The sequence below is a fragment of the Cervus elaphus genome, chromosome 9, assembly GCF_910594005.1.
Source record: "Cervus elaphus chromosome 9, mCerEla1.1, whole genome shotgun sequence".
In the NCBI taxonomy this organism is placed as follows: domain Eukaryota; kingdom Metazoa; phylum Chordata; class Mammalia; order Artiodactyla; family Cervidae; genus Cervus; species Cervus elaphus.
The window spans coordinates 44,292,157-44,318,136 of NC_057823.1; the positions used below are offsets into that span (position 1 = coordinate 44,292,157).

Here is a 25,980-nt window from a genome sequence, read left to right on the forward strand (position 1 = left end):
ACCTCACATATACAGATGACACCACCCTTATGTAGAAAGTAAAGAGGAGCTAAAGAGCCACTTGATGAAAGAGGAGAGTGAAAAAACTGGCTTAAAACTCAAAACTCAAAACACTAAGATCATGGCATTTTGGTTCCATCACTTCATGGCAAACAGATGGTGAAAAAATGGAAACAATGAGAGACTTAATTTTCTTGGGCTCCAAAATCACTACAAAAGGTGACTGCAGCTATGAAATTAAAAGATGCTTGCTTTGTGGAAGAAAAGCTATGACAAACCTACCATATTAAAAAGCAGAGACATCACTTTGCTGATAAGGTCCACATATTCAAGGCTATGGTCAAGTACAGATGTGAAATTTGGACCATAAAGAAGGCTGGGTGCTGAAGAACTGATGCTTTCAAACTGTGGTGCTAGAGGAGACTCTTGAGAGTCCCTTGGACAACAAGGAGATCAAACTAGTAATCCTAAAGGAAATCATTCCTGAATACTCATTGGAAGAACTGATGATGAAGTTGAACCCCCATACTTTGCCACCTGATGGGAAGAGCCAACTTATTGAAAAAGACCCTGATGCTGGTAAAGATTGAGAGCATGGGGAGAAGAGGGAGACAGAGGATGAAATGGTTGGATGGCACCACCGACTCAATGGACATGAGCTTGAGCAAACTCTGGGAGATGGTGAAGGACAGGGAAGCCTGGCGTGCTGCATGCAGTCCATGGGGTCCCAAAGAATTGGACAGGACTGAGGGACTGAACAACAGCGTCACCAGATGAAATACTTAACTGCTAGATTAATCTTACTGTTCAGTCCTGACCAACTCTTTACTGCCCCATGGACTGCAGCATGCCAATCTAAGATTAATCTTAGGGTATATATTTATCTGAAATTTGAACTTAACTGAGTACCCTGATTTACATCTGGTGAGCCTACCTGCAATACACAGGACAGGCCCCCAGGACAAAGAATTATCCAAACTAAAAAGTCCAAGGTGTAAAGTTGAGCAGGTTACTGGGCCAAGCCTCGGAATTTCTGATTAGGTATTTCTGGGATGGGGCCCCAGAATATGCACTTCTATCATGTTCCCAAGTGAAGCTGTTATTGGAATTATATTGGAGAACCACCCACCTAGAGAGAAAAAAAGGTTTCGTGCCTTAGTGAGTAATAGAGAGGAAAGTGCCTAGGCTATCAAGTAAGCGAACCGGGCAAGTGGAGAATGCAAGAGGGGCCGAGTACGTTTCACTGCCCTGGCCCTGGCCTCAGAGGCACTTCCCGGTTTCCTCTGAGCTCCGCGGAAGCCCTGAAGTCTCGTTGGTTGCTGGGATAGGGGGCGTGTCCTAAGCAGGGGTGTGTCCTGGGCGGGGGGCGGAAGGCGGGCCGAAAGCGAGTGGAGCGCTCTCTTGCCGGACGTTGCGCTGCCGCGACGGCCGACGCCAACAGCGCCGAGGCGCTCTAGGCTCCGCGCTACGAGTGGTACCTGGCACGAACCACGAGGCCCCAGTCTGTTCATCGCAGGTCGAGGTCGCCCCGCTTGCACCGCCGACTGGACCCCTCTTGGATGTGGGAGCGGCGGACCATAGCTATGTTTTTTCTCAACGGTGCCCCAGGCGTTGGGCCTCGCTGCCGCGGGCGGACGGTGAGTAGGTGGGACTGGTACAGGCACAACGGACCTCGGGGCTTCGAGTTCAGAGAGCCGTTTGAGGGGGTCCCCCTGCGGGGCGGAAGGCGGGGCTGGCACCGGGGCGGGGTCAACTGGGGCGGAGCGAGAGTGGGGGTGGCAGCCTTTGGGCTAGGCCTGGTTGTGGGCGTAGCCGGGGCTAACTAACGCTGGAGGTACTAGGGGAGGAGTGGCCAGGGCCCTTGGGCGGGATCGGGGGTGGGGCAAGGACGGGCAGGGGCGGGAAGGACTGCTGTGGGCGGAGCTGGGGCTGGCTGACGCTGGGGGCGGAGCGGGTGGACATTTGTGGGCGGGGTCGGCGGGATCGGGCGTGCTTAGAGGCCTTGCCCTTTAGGGGGAGAGGAGGTTCTGCGTTGGGGTGCGCTGTGAAGGGCGATTTTGGCATTTCCACAGTTTCTGCCTGCTTCTGGGATCGCTGAGGTTGCATAGCATCTTTGTTTTCCTCTCTTCCCCTTTTTTGTTTAGCATTGAGATAAGTACGAGTAGGGCCCCGTATCTCACAAAGGCCATTCTTGAGCCGTTTTGCACCTGGCTTAACTTTGAGGCATTTACGTTTATAAAATGCCTTATTAAAAAATGTTTTTTCTAAGTAACTTTAAAAAATGAGACAAGTTTGAAAACTAATACAAAGAATCCCTACGTTCGAGTCACCTGGGTTCCCCAAATGTTAACATCTTACGTAAGAGAGCAGTTAGCAAAACCAGGACACGTAAGGTCTACAGGCCTTGTTCAGAATTTTTTGCTCTTCTCAACCGTTTCGTTTTTGTGGTATAGGATCCAAGTCAGGGTTTAGTTCCATTTAGTTGTCCTGTCTCATTGGAAAATTTAATATTTTAAGCACTAGAGGTCCCCTCACCTCCAAGATCCTTCAGAATGGCTGTAGGAACATCAGATCTCAAATCAAAGAGCCTTTTCTTCCTGGATGCCAGAGCCAGTTGAGACTATCCAGCTGAGCCTCTGGGAATGTCCAACTGAGAATGTCCAGCTGAGCCACAGCTTTGCACACCTGTGCCTTGACACATCCGGCCCTTGACTGCTCAGCATCTCCTGGTTTTTCTATCTCTCAGGTCAACCTCCTGCCGTTAGATCTCTTAGACCTCTCTGAAGATGTCCTCCTTTTCCAGCTTCTCTTTCAATGTGAGCTTCCTCCCTGGGTAACACCTGTGGCTTCAGGGATTCTTGTGGCTTTGGGGCTTCCACAAATCTTCAGAAAACTGACTCATTTATGACTTTATCCCAGGCCATTTCTTTGTCTCAGACCCAGAGGGACTGTGGTCTTTCAGTACCTTTCTGGGTTATCTCAAAAGCATTTCCATCTCACAGCTCCAAATCACCCACATCTAATGCCATAGCCTGCTCCTGGCCTCTGTGAATGGCACCACCCTACCTTAGCCACTAAGCCTTAACTCTGGGAGGCCTCCCTGATCAGCCCTCTCCCTCCCCCTCAATCATCCAAACTTGTTGGTTTACTTTTTGAATCCTACTTGGGCTGGCCCACTTTTTGCCATAAACACCACCATCCTGATGATCTCTCTTATCTCCCTATGTCTGCTTTGGTGCCCTCACTCAGTTGTCTATACCACAGTCAGAATAAACTTATTAAAATGTAAACCCAACTGTGTCATGCTCTGCCTATAATCTTTTTTGATTTCCTTTTGCTTTACGTTAAAGATAAGTCTCTTTAAACAGTGCCTTCAAGACATGGCATAGCTGATCCAGTCTCTTTGTATACCCTCACCCTTGGGTTCTCTACCCTGTCATAACTGTCTTTGCTTTCCCGCGTGTTTGCTGTTTCTTCTGCTTGGGATGCTGTTCTCTGCCTCCTCAGGGAATTTGTACTCTTTTGGAGGGTCTCTTTCCTAGGGAAGTTCTAATTATCCTTTCCTTAGAAAGAAGTTCTGTGACTTTCCTGACTAGATCTAACTAAGTCTTGTTTTGTAGACCTTAATCTCTCCTACCTCTTCTTTTTGGTGGCTCTGTCAAAGTAGTGATTTTATACATGCTTAGGTATCTATAGGCACTTCTGATGTTTGCTAAAGGAGTGAAGAAATTAAGGACTTCTTTATATGGCTGCCCAAGAGCCTCTTTCTGGAAATCATTCCCGTCGGGAATTTGCTTAGCCTGGAGAGGCACTGTTTCCTCCTGTCCATTTCCTCTGGTGGTTCTGTCAAGAAGGGCAAGAAGAATGGAAGGGCCGTACAGTAGGGGATGGAGGGACTGAGGAGCACAGCCAGAGGTCCCCTGAAAGAGAGAAATGGCTTTTCCTACCGTTTCTGCCGAACTATCCCTTCTGTTCTTGTTTGAGTCCACTGTATCAGTTGGCTTTCCATTGCTAGACATTTCCTATGCAAAGTTTTAGAGAATCTTGAGGAATGCATTTTTGTTAGGGTGAATTAAGAATTGAGTTCCTTAGTACTTTACTAAATAGCTGTCTTAAAGCCAAAAAGTTAAGATGAAAATGAAAGCCTGCTATAGAATTGGGAGAATGCCCTGCAGTATGGCCATTTGCTCTGCAGCAGAAGTTGTTCAGTTCAGAAAGTATTTACTGTGTGCCTGTTACATGCCAGGAGCTGTGTTGGCTTCTAGGGATCAGTCAGTTCAGTCACTCAGTCATGTCCGACTCTTTGCGACCCCATGGACTGCAGCATGCCAGGCTTCCCTGTCCTTCACCATCTCCCCGAGCTTCCTCAAACTCATGTCCATTGAGTCGGTGATGCCATCCAACCATCTTGTCCTCTATCGTCCCCTTCTCCTGCCTTCAATCTTTCCCAGCATCAGGGTCTTTTCCAATGAGACAGTTCTTCCTATCAGGTGGCCAAAGTATTGGAGCTTCAGCTTCAACATCAGTCCTTCCAGTGAATATTCAGGGTTGATTTCCTTTAGGATTGACTGGTTTGACCTCCTTGCAGTCCAAGGGACTCTCAAGAGTCTTCTCCAACACCACAGTTCAAAAACAACCTACTACAGATTTGTTGGAAGTTTGATATAGTTAAAATTGTCCATCCTCCTTTGAGTTTCTGTGTTTTCTAAAAGAAAGGTTTCCCCATGCTGTGGCCATTAATATACTTCAAAAGTTTTAAGGTTTTGCTTTTTTTTTTGCAATTAGTGCTTAATACATTTAGGACTTCACTGTCTAAAAAGTAGCCACTGTCCACATGTGACTATGTAAATTAGAACTACTAAAAATTACATAAAATTAAAAATTCAGTGTCTCAGTCACATTAGCCATATATCCAGTGCTTAATCTTCACATGTGTCTCATGCCTACTGTCTTGGATAGCACTGATACAAAATATTTCTATCATTGTGGCAAATTCTATTGGCAGCACTGATGTAGGACAGTAGTTTTCAACCAAGGGAGATTTTACCTCCTGTCCTTCCCACCAGGGAACACTTGGTGATGTCTAGAAACCCTTTTGTTTTTCACAACCAGTAGGACAGTTGTTCTACTGGTATGTAGTAAACGGAGGCCTGGAATGCTGTTAAACATCACACAATACATAGGAGAGCCCCCTATAACAAACACCATGCCAATAGTTCTGACTATGGGAAACACTGTCCCAGAATGTATTTTCTTGTGAGGTGTGAGATGAAGGAGCTGCTTCTTTTCTCCTCTGACTAGCCAGTCAACTGCACATCATTTTCTGTGTGTACTTGATCTATATCCCTCTGGTTAGTAGTGAATCTAGAGATTTTTTTCCCTCAAATGATACAGAAGGTCCTATTGTCTTGCATATGATTTCTTAAAACTGACTTCCATTTTCTTACAGATTCTTAGACTCTGCAAGTAAAGATAACCTGGTGTTCCCAGTATATCATGGCTTCATCTTCAAGGTAGGAGTAATGTTTGATGAAAGGCTTTATGCAAGTACAGTTGACTCTTCAACACATAGGGACTAGGGTTGCTTACCTCTGTGCATTCACAAATCTGTGTGTAACTTTATAATGGAGCCCTCTGCCTTGCTGGCTCCAACCAAATGAGGATCATGTAGTACTCTAGTACATATTTACTGAAAAAGAATCCATGTATAAGTGAACTCACATAGTTCAGTTCAGTTCAGTCACTCAGTCGTGTCTGACTCTTTGCGACCTCATGGACTGCAGCACGCCAGGCCTCCTGTCCATCACCAACTCCTGGAACTTGCTCAAATTCATGTCCATCGAGTCAGTGAAGCCATCCAACCATCTCATCCTCTGTTGTCCCCTTCTCCTCCTGCCTTCAATCTTTCCCAGCATCAGGGTCTTTTCCAGTGAGTCAGTTCTTTGCATCACGTGGTCAAAGTACTGGAGTTTCAGCTTCAGCATCAATCCTTCCAATGAATATTCAGGACTGAATTCCTTTAGGATGGACTGGTTTGATCTCCTTGCAGCCCAAGGGACTCTCAAGAGTCTTCTGTTAGTTCACATAAACCTGTGTTATTTATTCAAGGCTAACTGTATTTACCCCTTTGCTTTTGAAAGGCCAAGTTTTTAACATTTTCAGCTCAGTCCTGCTAGCCACCCTAAGCACTTGGTGTCTATGAAGCACCAAGGAGGGAGAAGAGAGAGGAAGACAGGAGAAAAGGCAAGGCAGACAAAGGAGTGTGTGGGGGTGCAGTATGGATGCAGCTCTGTAGCTCTAATTCTACACTTGAGCTAAAGATGTGATTTGCTTTCCCCATCCTTCAAGACACAAGAGGGTTCTGTGTGGGGCTGCCTCAGTTCCTGCAGGCTTTCTCACTATACAGGTGTGAAGAGCCAGGCAGAGGTGTTTGAGGGCCTGTGGGTATGCAGCAGCTTGAGTGGTGAGACTAGCCAAGACCATGGCTGGGCAGGTCTGGATCTGCTGCTGTAGACCATGGGTGGCTGGAGGAGGCATGAAAAGGGCTGATGCTCTTTGAGAACACATCTTAGTTTGAGGCCTGTGGAGAGGCAGAGCTTCAGGTTTCCTCTCCCTTTCTGGCTGGCCCAGAGAGCTTGAGGTATACCTCATCTCCCCAGAGGTCAGATGTCTTGTGCCCTAGCCTCTAGCATGGGGGCTGGTGGAGCCAATGCCCTGAAAGTGAGGTTGGAGTGCGTCTCTAATGCAACCTAAACTCCAAAACTTACAGGCAGGCCTGCAGAGAAATAGCCTTCATGGTAAAGCCTGTATCCTCCCTCTGGTGTGTGGCTTTTCATGCAGTGGCCAGGGAACAGGACAGCAGCAGTGCCCACCTTCTCAAGCCCAGTCCATTCTCATAGCCACAGTGATGTGATGACCACTCATGTCCTGCTCCATACCCCTCAGGGACTTCCTCTGATAACCTGGAAGTCCTCATCAGGACTCTTGAACCCCTCTGGAGCCTTGGCCCTGGACCTAGCAACCTCTGCTCTACTCTTCTCCCCTCACTATGTTCTGCAGCATCACTAACCTCCTTGCTGTTCATAGATGTCAAGACCCTTTGACCACAGGACCTTGTCTACCTGTACCTGCAGTTCTTTCTCTCCATCTGGGATACCCTGTCTTCAGCTGTCTGCAAGGCTCACTCCTTCACCTTTCCAGTCTGTCTGCCCTGTAAGCCTTCCCTCATCATCTGTCTAAAGTAGCACCCCCAGCCCTATTCCTTTGCTGTGTTCTCTGTCCCTTATTCAGGAAGGCCCTCATCACTACCTGATGCCATCCTGTGTAGCTACTTGCTTGTTGATATGTCATTTGTTTCCTTCATTTGGAAACAAGTGCTGTGCAGGTCGGGGAGTGGAGTGTGCCCACTGCAGTCCCTGAGCAGCACTAACTACAAACATCTCTTGTATTTGGTTCCCACATGGACAGGCAGAATTAGAATAGCAGGGGTTTCCATGTTTCCAAATCCATTTGGCAGGCAGGATGCAGTAGGATAGCAGATGTTGAGGGAGCCATGTGAAAATCTGTCTGAATCTGGCTAGGTCTTGAATTTGGGTAGTGAGAGTTCAGGTAGGGAGAATGAGAATTTGGGAAGTGAGGAAACTTATATTTGTCAAGTGAGTAAGAACAAGGGAAGAGATAGGTAAGGCAGAAGCACAAAACCAGGGCTGCTTGGGTCACTGAGTCAAGAGACATCAGTGGAGGTCACTTCAGCAGCCCAACCTTCCCATTGGCAGTTACTGTTAACCAGATGATGACAGTGGCATCTGGACTCATCACTAGAGGGAATCCTCTAGTCAAAGACTTTAAGCAGAAAAGGAAGTATGGAATACCTCTTTAGAACACCTCCCTTTGTTAAAACACAGATCAGAAGAGTAATCTGTGTTTGTCTGGAAAGTTGACTTATCTGGCACATTGCCTGGTGGTGTTGGATCTGAGATGCTGTTACAGCAGGAGTGCCCCCCTCTTGGACAGTGGTTTGGTGGAGTTTTCTGCTGAAGTTCTAGCTTTCCTGCATGGCCTCTCTTCATTCTGTTTACTGTCATTGCAGCGGCCTCTCTACTGGGAGAAGTACCAGCTCAAAGCTGAAGTCTGTGAAGTTACTTGAGGTTTTGAATGCTCTGGAAGAGGAGAAATCTCACAGTAGGGAAGAGATCTTCATTGCACCGCCCAAAAATGCTGCAGGGGACTTCACTGATGAAGACTCAGGTGATGAAGATAGCCAGCGAGGAACCCACGTGCCCGGTAATGTGTTGCATGCTTTTGTGGTCCCTGAGGACTCTGGCACCGCAGAGGAGGAGGAGGATGACCTGCAACTGCAGCCAGCCACGAAGAAACGGAAGGCAGTAGTGGAACCTCAACGTGTTTGGACCAAAAGAGATATCCGCCCGGACTTCAGCAGTTGGACAGCAACAGATCCTCATATGGAAGATCTCAAAAGCCAGGAACTGAGTCCTGTAGGTCTCTTTGAACTGTTTTTTGATGAAGGAACAATTAATTTTATTGTTAATGAAACCAATCGTTATGCTAGGCAGAAAAATGTCAACCTGGGTCTCACAGCCCAGGAATTGAAGTGTGTCTTGGGCATTTTGATTTTAAGTGGGTATATCTCTTATCCAAGGAGAAGGATGTTTTGGGAAACATCTCCTGACTCACATCATCATCTTGTGGCTGATGCAATTCGAAGGGACAGATTTGAACTGATCTTCTCATACCTGCATTTTGCAGATAACAATGAGCTTGATGAAAGTGATAGGTTTGCCAAGGTCAGGCCTCTCATCGTACGCATGAACTACAATTTCCGGAAGCATGCACCCTTGGAAGAGTTCTATAGCTTTGGCGAATCCATGTGTGAATACTTTGGACACCGGGGGTCTAAGCAGCTGCCTGCGGGGAAGCCTGTGCGGCTGGGCTACAAGATCTGGTGTGGGACAACGAGCAGGGGCTATCTGGTGTGGTTCGAGCCCTCCCAGGGCACACTGTTCACTAAGCCAGACAGGGGCCTGGACCTGGGAGGCAGTATGGTGGTGAAATTTGTGGATGCACTTCAGACGCGTGGCTGTCTGCCATACCACATATTTTTTGACAAGGTTTTTACAAGTGTCAAATTGATGTCCATTTTAAGGAAGAAAGGAGTGAAGGCCACAGGAACTGTTCGTGAGTACAGAACTGAGCGTTGTCCCCTTAAAGATCCCAAAGAACTGAAGAAAATGAAGAGGGGTTCGTTTGATTACAAAGTTGACGAGAGTGAGGAGATCATTGTGTGCCGCTGGCACGATAGCAGTGTGGTCAACATCTGCTCCAATGCTGTGGGCATAGAGCCGGTGGGGCTGACCAGCCATCACTCGGGAGCAGCCAAGATGCAGACCCAGGTTCATCAGCCTTCCCTGCTGAGACTGTACCAGGAGAAGGTGGGGGGTGTTGGCCGTATGGACCAGAACATCGCCAAGTACAAGGTGAAGATCCGGGGCATGAAGTGGTACTCAAGTTTCATTGGCTATGTTATTGATGCAGCTCTTAACAATGCTTGGCAGCTGCATAGGATGTGCTGCCACGATGCCCAGGTGGACCTCCTGGCCTTCCGAAGATATGTGGCCTGTGTGTACTTAGAGAGCAATGCAGACACGTCATCCCAGGGGAGGAGAAGCCGGCGGCTGGAAACTGAGAGCCGCTTCGACATGATTGGGCACTGGATCATCCACCAGGACAAGAGGACCCGCTGCGCCCTGTGCCACTCACAGACCAACACCCGCTGCGAGAAGTGCCAGAAGGGCGTCCACGCCAAGTGCTTCAGGGCATACCACATCCGGTAATGCCTGATGGGCAGAGGGGGCCCTCTGGGTATTCAGTTTGCAATGAGATGTTTACAGCTAGGTACAGAGAGCATTTGGGGCACTTGTGTGTAGTGTTGACAAAAAGGAACCTGAGTCCTTGATTTGGTTTTGTATTTTTCCCCATTTTCATTACAGTTACCTTTTAATTATCTTCTATTATGCCTACATGTAATATACATTAATATTTATATTAGTCATCATAAATTTTTGTAAAGATATATTTTATACAGCTATTTATTTCAACTTATGGGCCCTTTTTATTCAAATAAAATTCTTCCTTTGGGGTATAGCTGTCTGGTAAGGACAATTGAATGTAACCAAAACCTTAGAGAAACTTGTGAACAGTAAAAGGATTTTATAGTATATGCTATCAGTTATACTAATCTGATATAGGCAATATTGTATCAATATGATGAAGGATATCTTAATCATATTTATTTCATTGTAATCTAATGCTAGCAAACTATCCAGGGATAGATAATCTGCCATTATTTAACCAGCTGACTAGATTTATAGAGTTTGTATTTTCTTGATAAAAAATATTTTCCTAATACATGTATATATCCATATAGAATCCATTTTTTTAAGTAGTGTGAAGGAGGGAATTTTTTCACCTAAATGGATGGTCAGCGTCATTTATTAAAGGTTAAATATATTTCCCCAATGATTTAAATTCTACCTTTAAAAATTCCTGAACTTTGGGGGAAAGTATTGAAACAAAGAAAAAATTTTATGTTGGAAAGCCTAGTGGAATATAATCCAGAAGAATATAAGAAATACATATAAAAATTTGGACTTAATCAAAAACCTAAGAGAGCATGTTGAGTATTTTTATTTGGGAAAGAACTTGCTACAATAGCACGAATAAAAAGAGTATATCAATGTATTTGACCATATAAAACTAAAATATCCATTAGCAAAGGAAAACATGAGGAAATTGAGAAGATATGTTTCACATTATTCCATTTGTAGTAGTATCTTCAGTGCAAAAAGATCTTATAAACACATAGGTGGCAAGGATAAAATGTGCACTTATATGTAAAATAACAAATGGAAGATAAACAGTGAAGATACATAAGTGATGGACAGGGAAGCCTGGCGTGCTACAGTCCATGGGGTTGTAAAGAGTCAGACACAACTGAGCAACTGAATTAAACTGAGATGTCCTTTTTTAAACAAATTAATTTATTTGTACATAATTCCTGTTGGCATGAATATAGGAAGGTGACAGACTCATGCAGAACCTGAGGAAGTATGAATCTGCACAACCTTCCTGAAGGTGATCTAACAGGTCCATCCAAAATCTTAAAAATTAAAAACAGAAAAGCAAATGTTTGGTCCATTGTGATGTAAATAAAAGGGAGAAAAGGGACAGATCCTTCCTTCAGTAGAATCCCAATAATTAAATGGAGAAGGGAGGATGGAAATAAAATACTGTTATTTGGCAAACATCACGGCAGTAATTTTGCAGGTAATAACTATCTGTAGATGCTAACCTTAGGGCAGAGAATTTCCTGACAAGATTTCCAGAGGGAATAAGCAGTAACCACTTAGTGGGAAAATCAGGCACACCACCACAACCAACCGAAGTTAATACTACCTGTATTGAGATATAGATGTCCTGTGCTACCCACCTCACCTCAGGTATGGTAGGTACACTGTGATATTCCTGCCCAGAAGGTAAAACCTGAATTCTAAATCACGAGAAAAACAGAAGACAGACCCAAATTGAGGGATATTTAGCAGAACAGTTAGCTAATACCTTTTGAAAGTGTTGAGGTTGTAAAAGAAAATGAAAAGGAGGGTCTGTCCAAGATTAGATGAGACCAACGAAGTATAGCAAATGCAATGTGTGATACTGGCCAGGTTCCACAAAAAAGGTTTAGTGGGATAACTGATGAAACTTGAATAAGGTCTGAAGTCACACCATTTTATAAATATTCACTTCCTGCCTTTGACAATTGTACTATTCAGGATGTCAACATCTGGGGAAGATAAGTAATAGGAGCTAGCTATCTGTACCGCTGGAACTTTTGTAGGTTTGAAATGCTTAAAAAGTGGATATTAAAAAATGTTTATACCTTTGGCACATCTTTAGGAATCTAGCCTGGACACTTAAAAACATTTGTCTTAAGAAGTTTGTTGATCAAATTTTACTTTTCAGTTTTTGTCTCTTGTGTCATGATGATCCTGAGATTTTAGCGTTTACTTACCAGGTATTTTTTACCTAACTTATCATCCAACTGAATTAATTGAATGGTTGTGAAAACAGTTTGTAAAGCTTCCAGAAGCTCCAGAATGGCCAATTATGACTTCCATGGTGGCTCAGATGGGAAAGAATCTGCCTGCAAGGCAGGAGACTCGGCTTCAATCCCTGAGTCAGGAAGCTCCCCTGGAGCAGGGAATGGCTACCCACACCAGTATTCTTGCCTGGAGAATTCCATGGGTAGAGGAACCTGGCAGGCTATCGTCCCTGGGGTCGCAGAGTCACACACAGCTAAGCGACTAACACTTTCTTAAGAGCTAAAGGAAAAATTGACTGTGAGACTGATGGATAGTCTCAAGTTGTAATTGATGTAGGAACATGTGCAGGCTATTCCAGGCCACTGAATGATGCCAGAACTAATACAGTAGAATCTGTGTAGACAATGCCAAGTCTCACAACTGGCAGTCAAGGCCAGATGACATTCCTTGTTGGCATATTCCCAAAGGAATTTAGGGTACAAAATGAAACTATGGTTGGTCACCAATCCTACAAGTAGGGAAGCACTTGAACAGAATGTCACCTTGTCTACCCTAGCAGAACCATTCATGAATCTTTCAATTGGAAAGGTTATGAAAGTTGTCCTGGTTATTCTGAATGGCATTTCAAAATCCTTCCAGTTGTTAAGAAGCTGGACAAAACTTTAAAAAAACAAAAGCAAAAACTAAACAGTATACCAGACTATGAAAACATGTATAACATTGAAGTTCTTCTAATGAACAATGAAAATGACTTTGTCTTAAGGCTTCATTGATTACCAGACAATTATGTCTTTATAAAATAACAAATGTAAAACACATAAAATTTACTATCTTCACTGTTTTTAAGTATATATAGTTTAGTAGTGTTAATTATGTTCACATTGTTGTGCAAAAGATCTGTAGAACTGAAATTCTGTATCAATTGAACAACTCATTTTCCCCTCTTCCAATAAGTCTCCCAGTCTTTGTTGTGGACCTCAGTTTGCATGTTGGGACCTGCCTTCAGCATTCAGTCAGGCAGTGTAGAGTTTCACCTCAGCCTTCACTTCCAGCTTGTGTTGAGCCTCCCTGTTAACCAGAAGTGAGTGCTTAGAGCTTCTCAGGTATTCCTGAGGAAGCGCACATCTCTGGCAGTGTACACAATCCTATGAAAGCACACGGCCTTCAAGAATCCCAGGACTGTGTGAAAGCTTTTCAGAGTCTGCTACAGATATCTCATTCCCCAAGTTTTCTTTTTAAGCCTTTTGGTTAACCAATTTTTGCCCAAATAGTATGTATTGCCTTTGGCAGTCACGATGTTCCAACAGTCGCCTTTGATTGTTTTTTTCAAAATGCCTGTGGGGCCTATTTGTACTGGATGAGTGCTCAGTCGGATCAAATATAGATGATTTTGCTAGTGGGGATCTTCCAGGGAATGAGCAGAGTACATGATAATTCTCTGGGGACTGGTCTTTGAAGGAGATCCATTCCTGACTTGCCACTCCAGTTATTGCCCTGCTCCTGTTTTTTCCACTTCAGGCTGTTGTTTTTCAAGGTTATAGCTAAACAGGAGAGGGAACAATAAGAATAGATGAGTTAAAAGGCCATAAAACTCACCAATTTAGTAAGTTTCAGCCATTTTTCTCAAGTAAATCTTCTCCAGATTGCTGAAAGCCTTTGTTTAATTTTCAGAAGTCTGAAAAAGTTGATTCTGGAAAAATGTCTAGTGTTTTCATTGCTTTTATGGGTATGAAATTTATTTTCAGAAATCCTTACTCTGGCATTTTTGCTAACATTAGTTTTGAAAAGTTGTTATGCTGCATAAACAAGTTTTTCTTTCTGTACTCTGAAGATACCTGTTCATTGTCTTCTGACTTGCATTGTTTTTTTGTTTTTTGTTTTTTTGGTAAGTCTCTTGTAATTCTTATTCTCTTGGTTCTTACATAATGTGTCTTTTTCTCTTCAGGTGCTTTAAGACTGTCTCTTTATCACTGATTTTTAGCAATTTTATTATGCTGTTCTTTGTAGTTTTCTTCCTATTTCTTCCTATTGCTTGGGAATATTTGAGCTTCTTGGGAATGTCAGTTCAGTTTTCATCAAATGTTTTGTTTAAATATCTTAATACTCTTCAAAACTGTCCTTGTTGAATGTTAATACTCTTCAGAACTGTTCTTGAATGATAGAAGAACTGTCCTTGTGAATGGTTGTTGCTGAGCCATAAAAAGGCACTGGGATTCTTGGCCTCTGGAGGAGAAGAATTCAATCGGGGGCCAGAGACAAGGCTTGATCGCTTAGAGCTTTTGTGTAATAAAGTTTTATTAAAGTATAAAGGAGATAGAGAAAGCTTCTGACATAGACATCAGAAGAGGGCAGAAAGAATACCCCCCTGTTAGTTTTTAGCTGGATGTTATATAGTTACTAGCAGTCTGTTAATGAAAGAAAGGAATGTCTTAAAACTCAGACAATGGCACCAGGTCCCTCATCCATAAGATGTATTTTGGGATAATCTTGGCACCAGACGAGTCATTCCGGGCCATAAAACGATTGACTTGAATCTTCTAGAAAGGCAGATTACCATACAAATACTTTTGCTTACATAGATTAGAGAAACAATATATGAGTATAACATACTGATTTATCAAGTCAATTCTGAGTCATTAAGCAGAACAGACTTGAGGACAGAGGCTAGGGTAAATGCGTAGTGTATTAACATAGCTTAAGACAAACATTTCCATAAGAAAAATGCATTGGTTAACTCAAGGTTTGAAAATAGTTAAGTTCAGGTGGAACCAGGTGTCATTATGGCAACACAGTATTTTAAGAGAAACCTCTTTTTAAATTTGTATAGAGAAGGGGGAAAAAAATGTATCACTAGTTTCCTCCTGCCACTTGAGAGAAAGAAAAAGATGGCTGACACTTGCAGCCTATTTCCTCCGTTTGGAGACCGCTCGGCTTCCTGCCTCTTACCCTCTCACTTATTTCTTGAATGATAGAACAACTGTCCTTGTTTCTTAAATGATAAATAAGGGATGTTGGTGTACAGTGAATCAAAGGGAAAAATAAGTTGTTTTTCCCTGTGTACATGAGTCGTCTCTGGGGTTGTAGATGTAACAGTGGCAGCACAAGAGTAGGGGCTCAGCACTTGGGAGGAGTGCTTATAGGGGTTGGGGAGGGTAAGTTATAAAAAGGATAAGTTAAAAAAAAAACCCTGAAATCCAAACACTATGTCTTTTGAAATTCAGAAGTAAATTTCAGGAAGGCAGTGATTTCACAGAAGAAGTAATGACTCTCTTCTTCAAGATGTAGGTGGAGACAGTGATGTGTTGGTAAATTAGCTCTCGAAAAAAATATTCTTAAGACAAAAAAAATTAAAAGCCTTAGTTGATAGTCTTTTTTAGCTGCCATGGTCTGAATACCTCCACCATGCTATCAGTGGTTTAACAACCAACTTGCAGAATTATTTAAGATTTAACAATTAGCTCTTGTGAGTCGGTATGAACCAGCTCCAGAACACTGGTAGTGGAATATATGGCACAAACCATAAGGTTTAGAAAAAACAAGCCACCTAACCCAGCACTCAGCAGGCATTTCACCCAGACCCTTGGAAAGTGACAGCCACAGATCAGAAGACACAGAAGAGGAAACATTCAGCAAATAAGATGTCAATGAAGGAAAATATGTGCTCCACAACCCTTTTGAGTGCTTTCTTATTCTTTAGAAGCTGGGGGCTCTTGGGGATGTTGGTGGATGAGGCAGGGCAGGGAAGAAGGTGCAGATTGCATGAAGGAAAATCAGATCTGTGTTTCCAGGGACAATCAACCAGGAAAGAAGGTGAGTGGAAGTGAGGTAGCAAGAAAGTTCTAGAGAACAGTTCTAGAAAATGAAGTCTTGTGTTAACTTTTATTTCCTTGCCTCATAGTTTAGCCTCGATTGATTTCACCTGAAAAATTATGGGAAGGAAAACCAGAGTGTGTGTTTTTGTAAATTTTTGCAAAACTTTTCTATCTTGTTAATATAGTATGTTCAGACATGTGGTAATATTTGAACGTGTGGAAGGTGGCAATTTTTTTATTGAAATTATAGGTTATTACAAGATTAAAATAGAGTGATTTAATTGGATTTTTGTTTAGGTCTGTTTTTAGCCCCTTCAATTTTAAAGATTTGACACCAAGAACTCAACTTAGTTTTTATCGTCACTTAAGGGTCTTTTGTTGGAGATGGCAATGGCAACCCACTCCAGTACTCTTGCCTGGAAAATCCCCATGGACAGAGGACCCTGGCAGGCTACAGTCCTTGTGGTCACAAAGAGTCGGACCTGACTGAGCAACTAGGCACAGCACAGCACAAGGGTCTTTTATAAACTGAAGCATTTCAGGACTTTCAGTCATGGTTGGCCTCTTTCAAAGACTATAATAGATTCGCATTTCCTTTGTAGTTGAAAAAAGCATCATTGATCCAGTTTTCTTGGTGAAACTTCATCATCCTTACCGTCACTACATCTACCACCTCAGCTACCATCACTCCAATTACACCATTTACCACCATCATTATTGCCACCATCACTACTCACCACTACCAATACCAACACTGTTCTCATCACTACCGCTATCACCATTACCACCACCATCATCATCAGTCCTAGAGTGCCCAATTTGAGGATGTGGGCCTAAAATTCTCAAAGAAGCATGAAGAGGATAAACACAGGTCACCAGTTTTATGTATATATGAACTGAACCCATGGAGTCAATGATCCCTTTGCAATTTCAAGTATGAAAAGACCAGGGCTGAAATGGAATCTAAGCAGCACTGTTTTAGAATGAAATAGAGCTAGTGATCAACATCCATCATGTATTTGTATCTAAACTGAGGTTAGGCAGCATCCCAACACCGTTTGCCAAGCACACACCACCTCCTTGTTCCTCAGACTGTATATGAGGGGGTTCATCATAGGAGTGAGGACGGCACCACGCATAAAAAGAACTTGGTCCAGCTTGGGACTGTAGTGAGAATTAGGCTTCATGTAGACCAGCATGGCTGGACCAAAATAGAGAATCACCACAGTCAGGTGGGAGGAACCGGTGGCCAGGGCTTTGTTCCTGCCCTCAGGAGAGTTCGTGCAGAGGATAGCAAGGAAGATGAGAGCATAAGAGGACATGATGAGGGACAAGGGGATGAGGAGCAGTATGATGCTTGTCATCACCACAGCCTTCTCATAGGCAGAGATGTCTTCACAGGCCAGTTTCAGGATGGCCATGACCTCACAGAGGAAATGGGGAATCTCTTTGGAGCCACAAATGGGGAAATACATGGTTCCTCTATTCTGTTACATATATCTGTATATCTGGCATATATTTTATGCTGGCAACATACTGTTTTAATTTACTATAGCTTTGTAATATATTTTGAAATCAGGAAGTATGATGCCTTCATTTTTGTTTTTCTATCTAAAGATTGCTTTGTCCATCTTACTTTGTTCCTGAATTTGAAACATTTTAAACTTTTCATGACTACAAATGATGTTAGTATGGGTTTGACCTATATTATTTGAGGTAGTTTCCCTGTATTCCCACTTCCTTGAGAGTTTTTAACCATAAATGGGTATTGGATTTTGGCAAAAGCTTTTTCTACATCTAGGGACATGATCATGTTTTTTTATTCTTCAGTTTGTTAATGTGCTGTTTTACATTAATTTGCAGATATTGAAGAATCTTTGCGTTTGGGGGTAAATCCCACTGTGATCATGGTGTATGATCCTTTTAATCTGTTAGTGGATATGGTTTGCTAGACAATTAGTTTTTAACATTTATTTTTATTACATAAGAATAAAAGCTTCTGCATTTTTATAATTAACAACAAACTATTCAAAAAGGAAATCCAGGAAGAATTCCATTTATAAAAGCAACAAAAATATAAGAAATAAACTTAACCAAGGAGATGGAAGACTTATACACTGAAAATTATAAAACATTAATGAAAGAATTTGAGCAAGACAAAATTAAATGAAACAACATGCCTCATATGGATTAGAAATATTTAGTATTATAAAATGTTCATATTATTGAAAGTGATCTACAGATTAAGTGCAATGTCTATCAAAAATTCTAATGGCCCCTTTTAATCATCTTTTTTGGTGCCCCAAAGTAAAGAAATAAAAGCAAACATGATTAAACTTGAAAGCTTTTCACAGCAAAGGAAACTATTGACTAAGTGGAAAGATAACATATTGAATGGGAGAAAATATTTGTAAATTATATGGCTGATAAGGGATTAATATCCAGCAAATATAAACAGTTTGTACAACTTAATAGCAAAAGAAAAATAAACACAACCAACCAGTTTTTTAAAAAGGGCAGAAGACCTGAAAAGACATTTTTCCAAAGAAGAAATATAGACGGCCAACAAACACATGAAGAGTTCAACATTGTTAATAATCGAGGAAACTCAAATAAAAAACATGATGAGATATTACCTCATACTTGTCAGAATGGCTATCATCAAAAGGAACACAAATAACAAGTGTTGATGAGGATGTGGAGAAAAGGGAGCATTTATACACTGTTAGTGGGAATTTAAGTTGAAGCAGTCACCATGGAAAATAGTGTGAATATTTCTCAAAATAAATAAATAAATAAATAAAGCTATTATCTGACCCAGCAATTCCACTGCTGGGTATATATTTGAAGAAAATAAAAACACTAATTTTAAAAGGTACATGCATCCCAGTGTTCATGTTAGCATTATTTACAATTGCTGAGATATAGAAACAACCTAATGGTCCATCAACAAATGAATGTATAACATGCAAATGGTATGTGTGTCTATATATATATAGGAATACATACATATATGAATACTACTGATTAAACTCAAAATGGGTTAAAGACCTAAATGCAAGGCCAGAAACTATAAAAATCTTAGAGGAAATCATAGGTAGAACACTCTTTGACACTCTTTGACATAAATCACAAGATCCTTTATGACCCACCTCCCAGAGTAATGGAAATAAAAACAAAAATAAACAAACTGGATCTAATTAAACTTAAAAGCTTTTGCACAACAAAGGAAACTTGAAACACAATGAAAAGACAGCTCTCAGAACAAGAGAAAGTTGCAAATGAAGCAACTGACAAAGGATTAATCTCCAAAATATATAAGAGCTCACGCAATTCAATATCAGAAAAACAACAACCAAATCAAAAAATGGGCAGAACACCTCAATTGATATTTCTCTAAAGAAAACATACAGATGACCAACAAACACATGAAAGGATACTCAGCATCACTCATTATTAGAGAAATGCAAATCAAAACTACCATGAGGTATCACCTCACACAGTGATAATGACTATCATCAAAAAATCTACAAATAATAAATGCTAGTGAGTCTGTAGAGAAAAGGAAACCATCTTGCACTGTTGTTGGGAATGTAAATTGATATAGCCACTATGGAGAACAGCATGGAGATGCCTTAACTAACTAGGAATAAAGCTATGACCCAGGAATCCCACTACTGGGTATGTACCCTGATAAAACCATAACTCAACCCACTGAAATGTTGTGAAGTAATTAGCCTCCAACTAATAAAAATAAATGGAAAAAAAAAAAAAAGACATGTAACTGAATGTTCATTGCAGCACTATTTCCAATAGCCAGCACATGAAAGAAACTTGGATGTCCATCGACAGATGAATGAATAAAGAAGTTGTGGTACATATATACAATGGAATGTTATTCAGCCATAAAAAGGAACAAATGTGAAACACTGTCGGGAGCCGGGTTCAAGGACCTGGCACGCAAAGGCGTCTGGCCCTCCCTGGGTTTCTCGGGACCACCCCACCATCCACTCCCAGGACTTCGTCCTTTCATCTGATGCTTGGCATTCTATGTTCCCTAAAAACTAGTCTGACTCTTACCTAAAATCCCTTCTTGAAACCTTTGCATAGCAGCAACACAGTCCCTGGGGGCACATGGGTCCCAATTAACAGGCCGGACGTAAGGAAAATATTACACAGAATATCCCGCCTCTTCTGGCTCTGTTGGAATTATGATTGCCAATTTAGAATCTGGAATGCTCATGATTGCACAAAAACCCTTCTAGCACAAAACCAAGTCTGCTAGCAACAGGCCTATCTATCCCATAAGTAAAACTAGATAAAGAGTCCATTACAAGATTGAGAAGATTCCTTAGGGTGTGATCAGAAGGGAATTCATGAGACCTCTCACCCTTAGGATTACATACCAGAGCTAAGTCCGCCTGGGGCTGAGCTTCCCAAGATAAGGTTTGTAGATGGCTTTTCACAGTTGACTAGCTGCTGCACCTGGTACAATCTTATCATTCCCTCCTCCTTAAACCTCTATAAAGGATTATTGGTTTTAGGGTATATAAGCACTGATGTAAAAGAATAAAGTAGTCTTGATTCTGCACTCAACCAAGACTCGACTCGCTTCGTTTTCTTCGCCGACGCCGCTCATCCGAAGGGAACCCCTTGACTCAGCCAGGGCTGGACCCCGGCAAAACACTTGATCCTAAAGCTTGTTATACAGAGTGAAGTCAAAAAAATGAAATCATATATTGTATACTAATGTATATATATGGAATATAGAAAAACGGTACTATTTGATGAATCTATTTGAGGGCAGGAATAGAGATGCAGATGGAGAGAACAGATTTGTGGACACAGGGGGAAAAGGAGAGTGTCGGGTGAACTGAGAAAGTAGTATTTACATATACCCTGCCATGTGTGAAATAGATAGCTAGGAGAAGCTGCAGTATAACATAGGGAGTCCAGTCTGGTGCTCTGTGAGAACCTAGATGGGTGGAATGGGGAGTGTGAGAGGGGGGCTCAAGAGGGAGGTGATATATATATGGTTATAACTAATTCATGCTGTTGTGTAGCAGAAGACATCACAATATTGTAAAGCAATCATCCTCCAATTTAAAAAAAAGAAAAGAAATTTTAAAAGAAGGAAATTTTGCAATTGTTCCAAATGGATAGACAGAGCACTTGCTACATGAAGTCATATGGAGAAAGACAAATACTTTATGATATCATTTATATGTGGAATCTAAAAAATACAACAAACTAGTGAATGTAACAAAAAGGAAGCAGATTCAAACGCAGAGAAAACAAACTGGTGGTTGCCAGTGTGGGTGGGGAGGGACAATATACCTGGGGAGAAGTGAAAAGGAGTGGACATTTTTACGCTATTGGGTGTAAAACAGGCTCAGGATTATATTGTTCAACACAGGGATGTGGCCAATATTTTGTAATAACCATAAATGGAAAGTAACCTGTCAAGATTGTATTAAAATAACAAAAAAATTTAAAAGGAATGGACTTCATTGGAGCAGCAACAGTGTTCCTAGCCTCATAATTCAGATCACTGGGTTTTTTATTTTCAATTTTTATTGGAGTGTACTTGATTTGCAATGTTGTGTAGTTTCAGATCTACAGCAATATGAATCAGTTATGCACATGCACATATGCACTCTTTTTTAGATTCTTTTCCCATACACATCATTGCAGAGTATTGGGAAGAGTTCCCTGTGCTATACAATAGATCCTTATTGTTTATCTATTTTATATATAGCAGTATGTATATGTCAATCCCAATCTCCCACTTTATCCCTCCTCCTTTTACCTCCATCTTAACCATAAGTTTTTTTTTTTGTTTGTTTGTTTTTATTTATTTATTTTTTTAAGTTTGTTTTTTATATCTGTGACTCTATTTCTGTTTTGCAAATAAGTTCATTTGTACCATTTTTTTTTTTTAGGTTCCACATATAAGTATTTTCAAATTATGGTTTTCTCTGGATATATGCCTAGGTAGAATTGACAGACAATATGGTAACTTTATTTTTAGTCATTTAAAGAACCTCCATATTGTTCTCCATCGTGACTATTCAAGCCTGCATTCCCACCTACAGTGAAGAAGAGTTCCTCTTTTCTCCATACCCTCTCTAGAATTGTTTGTAGATTTTTTTTTTTTTAATGATGGCCATTCTAACAAGTGTGAGGTGATGTCTCATTTTAGTTTTTATTTGGAGAGTAAGGAGATCAAACCAGTCAATCCTAAAAGAAATCAACCCTGAAATTCTTTGCAAGGACTGATGCTGAAACTGAAACTCCAATACTTTGGCCACCTGATGCGAAGATGTGACTCATTGGAAAAGACCCTGCTGCTGGGAAAGATTGAAGACAGGAGGAGAAGGGAACAACAAAGGATGAGATGGTTGGATGGTATCATCAACTCAATGGACATGAGTTTGAGCAAACTCTGGGAGATAGAGAAGGACAGGGAAGCCTGGCGTGCTGCAGTCCATGGGGTCACAAAGAGTTGAACATGACTAAGCAACTGAACAACAACAACAATAATTAGAGATGTTGAGCATGCTTCCATTGTGTTTTTTTGGACAACTGCATGTCTTCTTTGGAGAGATACCTATTTAGATCTTCCAACTAATTTTTTATTGTTTTTTCTCTTGATATTGAACCGAATGACCTATTTGTATATTTTGGAGAGTAATCGTCAGTTGCCCTGTTTACAAGTATCTTTCTCATTCTGTGACTGGTCTTTTTCATTTTGTTTAAGGCTTTCTTTTGCTGTGTAGAAACTTTAAGTTTAATTAAGTACCATTTGTTTATTTTTGTTTTCAATTTCCTGACTCTCAGCGGTGGATTAAAAAAATGATCTTGCTATTATTTATATCAGAGAATGTTCTGCCTATGTTTTCCTCTAAGAGTTTTGAAGTATTGACCTTATATTTGTGTTTTTAATCCATTTCTTTGTATATGTGTATGGTGTTACTGGGTGTTCTAATTTCATTCTTTTACTTGTAGCTGTCTAGTTTTCCCAGCACCACTTATTGAAGAGGCTCTTTTCTCCATTATATATTCTTGCCTCCTTTTTCATAGATTAATTGACCTTAATTAATGTGTGTGGATTTACTTCTGGGCTGTCTATCCTGTTCTGTTGACCCATGTGTCTGTTTTTTATTTGTGTGTGTGTGTGTGTCTGTGTGTGTCATTACTATACTGCTTTGATTACTATACCTTTGTAGTACTGTATCTTTGTAGTATAGTCTGAAGTCAGGAAGCATGGTCCCTCCAGCTCTGTTCTTCTTTCTGTAGGTTGCTTTGGATTTTCAAGGGTTTTGTTTTTCCACATAAATTTTAAAATATTTTGTACTAGTCCTATGAAAAATAACTGTTGTTTTAGAGATTGTGTTGAATCTGTAGATTGCCCATTTTAACAATATTGATTCTTCCAATTTAAGAACATTTCCATCCATTTGTGTCATCTTCAATTTCTTTCATAAGCTTCTTATAGATTCAGGGTACAGATTTTTCCCTAGGTAGGTGTATTCCGAGAGAAGGAAATGGCAACCCACTCCAGTATTCTTGCCTGGAGAATCCCAGGGACAGGGGAGCTTGGTGGGCTGCCGTCTATGGGGTCACACAGAGTTGGACACGACTGAAGTGACTTAGCAGCAGCAGGTGTATTCCTAGATATTTTATTATTTTTGATATGATGGCATAAGGAATTGTGTCCTAATTTCTGTTTGTGATCTTTCACAGCATATAGGAATCAAAGAGATTTATGTATACTAATTTTGTATCCTGATTTACTAAATTCATTCATGAGTTGTAGATTTTTTTTGGTAGAATCTTTAGGGTTTTCTTCACATAGTATTATGTCATCTGCAAACAGTGACAGTTTTCTTTCTTTCTAAATTTAATTCTTTTCATTTCTTTTTCTATTCTGATTGTTGTGTCTAAGACTTCCAAACTATGTTGAATTGATGACTGTAAACATCTTTTTTTTTTAATCTTAGAGGAAATGCTTTCAGCTTTTCAGCATTGAGTATAACATTAGCTGTGGGTTGGTCATATATGGTCTTTATTACGTTGAGATAGGTTCTTTCTGTGCCAACGTTCTGAAGAGTTTCTATCATAAAAACATGTTGAATTTTATCCAAAGTCTTTTCTGCATCTATTGAGATGATCATATAGTTTTTATGGTTCAGTTTGTCAACTTGTCATTGACTAATTTTCAGATATTGAAAACTGTTTGCATCCTTATGATAAAATCCCACTTGACTGTGGTATATGATCCTTTTAATATATTGTTGGATGCAGTCTGCTGTTATTTGTTGAGGATTTTTGCATTTGCATCAGTGACATTGGCCTTAATTTTCTTTTTTCCTGATATCTTAGTATCAAGATACTAAGTATCTAATCTCATATAGTGAGTTCAAAAGCAATCATTCCTTTGCAGTTTTTGAAATCTGAGAATGATAGGTGTTAACTCCTCTCTAAGTATTTGGTAGAATTCACCTCTGAAGTCATCCGGTCCTGGGCTTTTATTTGTGGGAAATTTTTCAATTACTGATTCAACTGACTACTAAGTAATGGTTCATTCTTATTTTTTCCATGTATTACTGGAAGAATTAATATTGTTAAAATGATCATGTTATCTAAAGCAATCTACAGATTTAATGCAATTCCTATCAAAATACCAAAGGCATTTCCCACAACGGTAGAATAATTTTACAACATGTATGAAACCACAGAACATCCCAAATAGCCAAATCAACCTTGAGAAAGAAAGGTGCCCCGAGTATGTTGAGGGTTTGCTGTTCTATGATGACTGGGCCATTCCTTGACATGGTTGACTGCTGGTGCTAGTTAGCCACTGGTAGGTGGGGCTGGATCATGGGTCCCCTAGTGGTTGGAATTGGGTCCTGGGGCAGCTGGTGGTTCAGTGGGTCCAAAGGCATCTGGCCTGATAATGTTTCCCTGCCTTGCTAGGTGCATGGCCCATTGCATCTCAGGACTGATGCCTACCAGCTGGTGTTTGGGGTCATGTCCCAAGACTAATAATGAAAAGGAGGGTCCAAAATGGTGCTTTGCTACATCAGAGTCCTCGTGGTGGAATGAGCTCCCTAAAATATATATTGCAGTGTCTTTGTCCCCCAGGTGAGTCCCAATGACCTCCTGTCTTTCTGGGACACTCTGCATGATCAACAAGTGAGATTGAGCCAAGCAAGTTTCAAATTACTACTTCTATTCTTGACTCCAAGTATATGAAATATTGTGTACACTCTTTGTGTGTGTGTGTGTACACTCTTCAAGACTGGAGTCTCTGTTTCCTTCAGTCCTTTGGTGCTCCAGAAATAAACCCCACTGGCCTTCAAAGGCAAATATTCTGAATGCTCATCATCCCAATACAGGGCCTTCAGGCTAGGGAGCCCAATGTGGGGATCCACTCTTCATTCCTTATGGAAAACCTCTACAATTTTAATTATACTCCTCTGTTTGGATCACCAATCTGTGATTATTGGTCCTGACCACTCTGCATCTCTGGCCCTCCTCCCTGTTGCATTGTGGTTCTTTCTTTATATCTTTTGTTGTAAAAGATCTTTTCTGTTGGTCTTCAGGTCATTTATATTGGTAGATCCTTTGTAATAGTTGTAACTTTTATATGCCCTTGGGAGCAAATAGAGACCAACCACACAAACTTACTTCATATGTAAAAGAAAGAAAAATAAGGAAACCCAGAAGTTCAAAATCCTAATTTGGTTATTTTCTTCATTTAATAAATGCTATATTTCCTTTCCCTGCAAATTCTTGGATTTCTGTAGACAGTTTTCTTGATTGGTTAGTTGTTTTTAAAAAAACAGATTCCTAACCTCATGAATGTCCTTAATGAAACTAAATTATGCATTGTATACTTTTGTGTGATGCTCCAATTCTGATCACCATATGGTCAAGGGAATACTGAATTGTCACTGTGCTGCCTGTGACAGTTTAGACTGTGTGATCCTGAGTAGGCACAGTAGTAATGGAGGAAGGCATCAGTCACTTTCAAGACAAAGAAATCA

General features: G+C 41.1%; 1 protein-coding gene across 2 annotated transcripts in view; it reads left to right on the forward strand.

Annotated features, from left to right (window-relative positions):
- The first annotated feature begins 1,391 nt into the window (after window positions 1-1,391).
- The window catches only part of PGBD2 (piggyBac transposable element derived 2), a 149,897-nt gene continuing 125,308 nt past the window's right edge, over window positions 1,392-25,980 (forward strand). Inside the window, exons 1-3 of one of the 2 annotated variants that reach the window (XR_006342714.1) lie at window positions 1,392-1,637; window positions 5,450-5,513; window positions 8,090-9,847. Coding sequence is in view for 1 of the 2 variants with exons in the window: in XM_043912541.1 (XP_043768476.1) it covers window positions 5,497-5,513; window positions 8,090-9,851 (1,779 nt within the window). In the remaining variant the exon portion in view is untranslated. Of the gene's footprint in view, window positions 1,638-5,449; window positions 5,514-8,089; window positions 10,160-25,980 lie in introns of those variants that run through there. The other variant, XM_043912541.1, reaches the window with a different exon arrangement.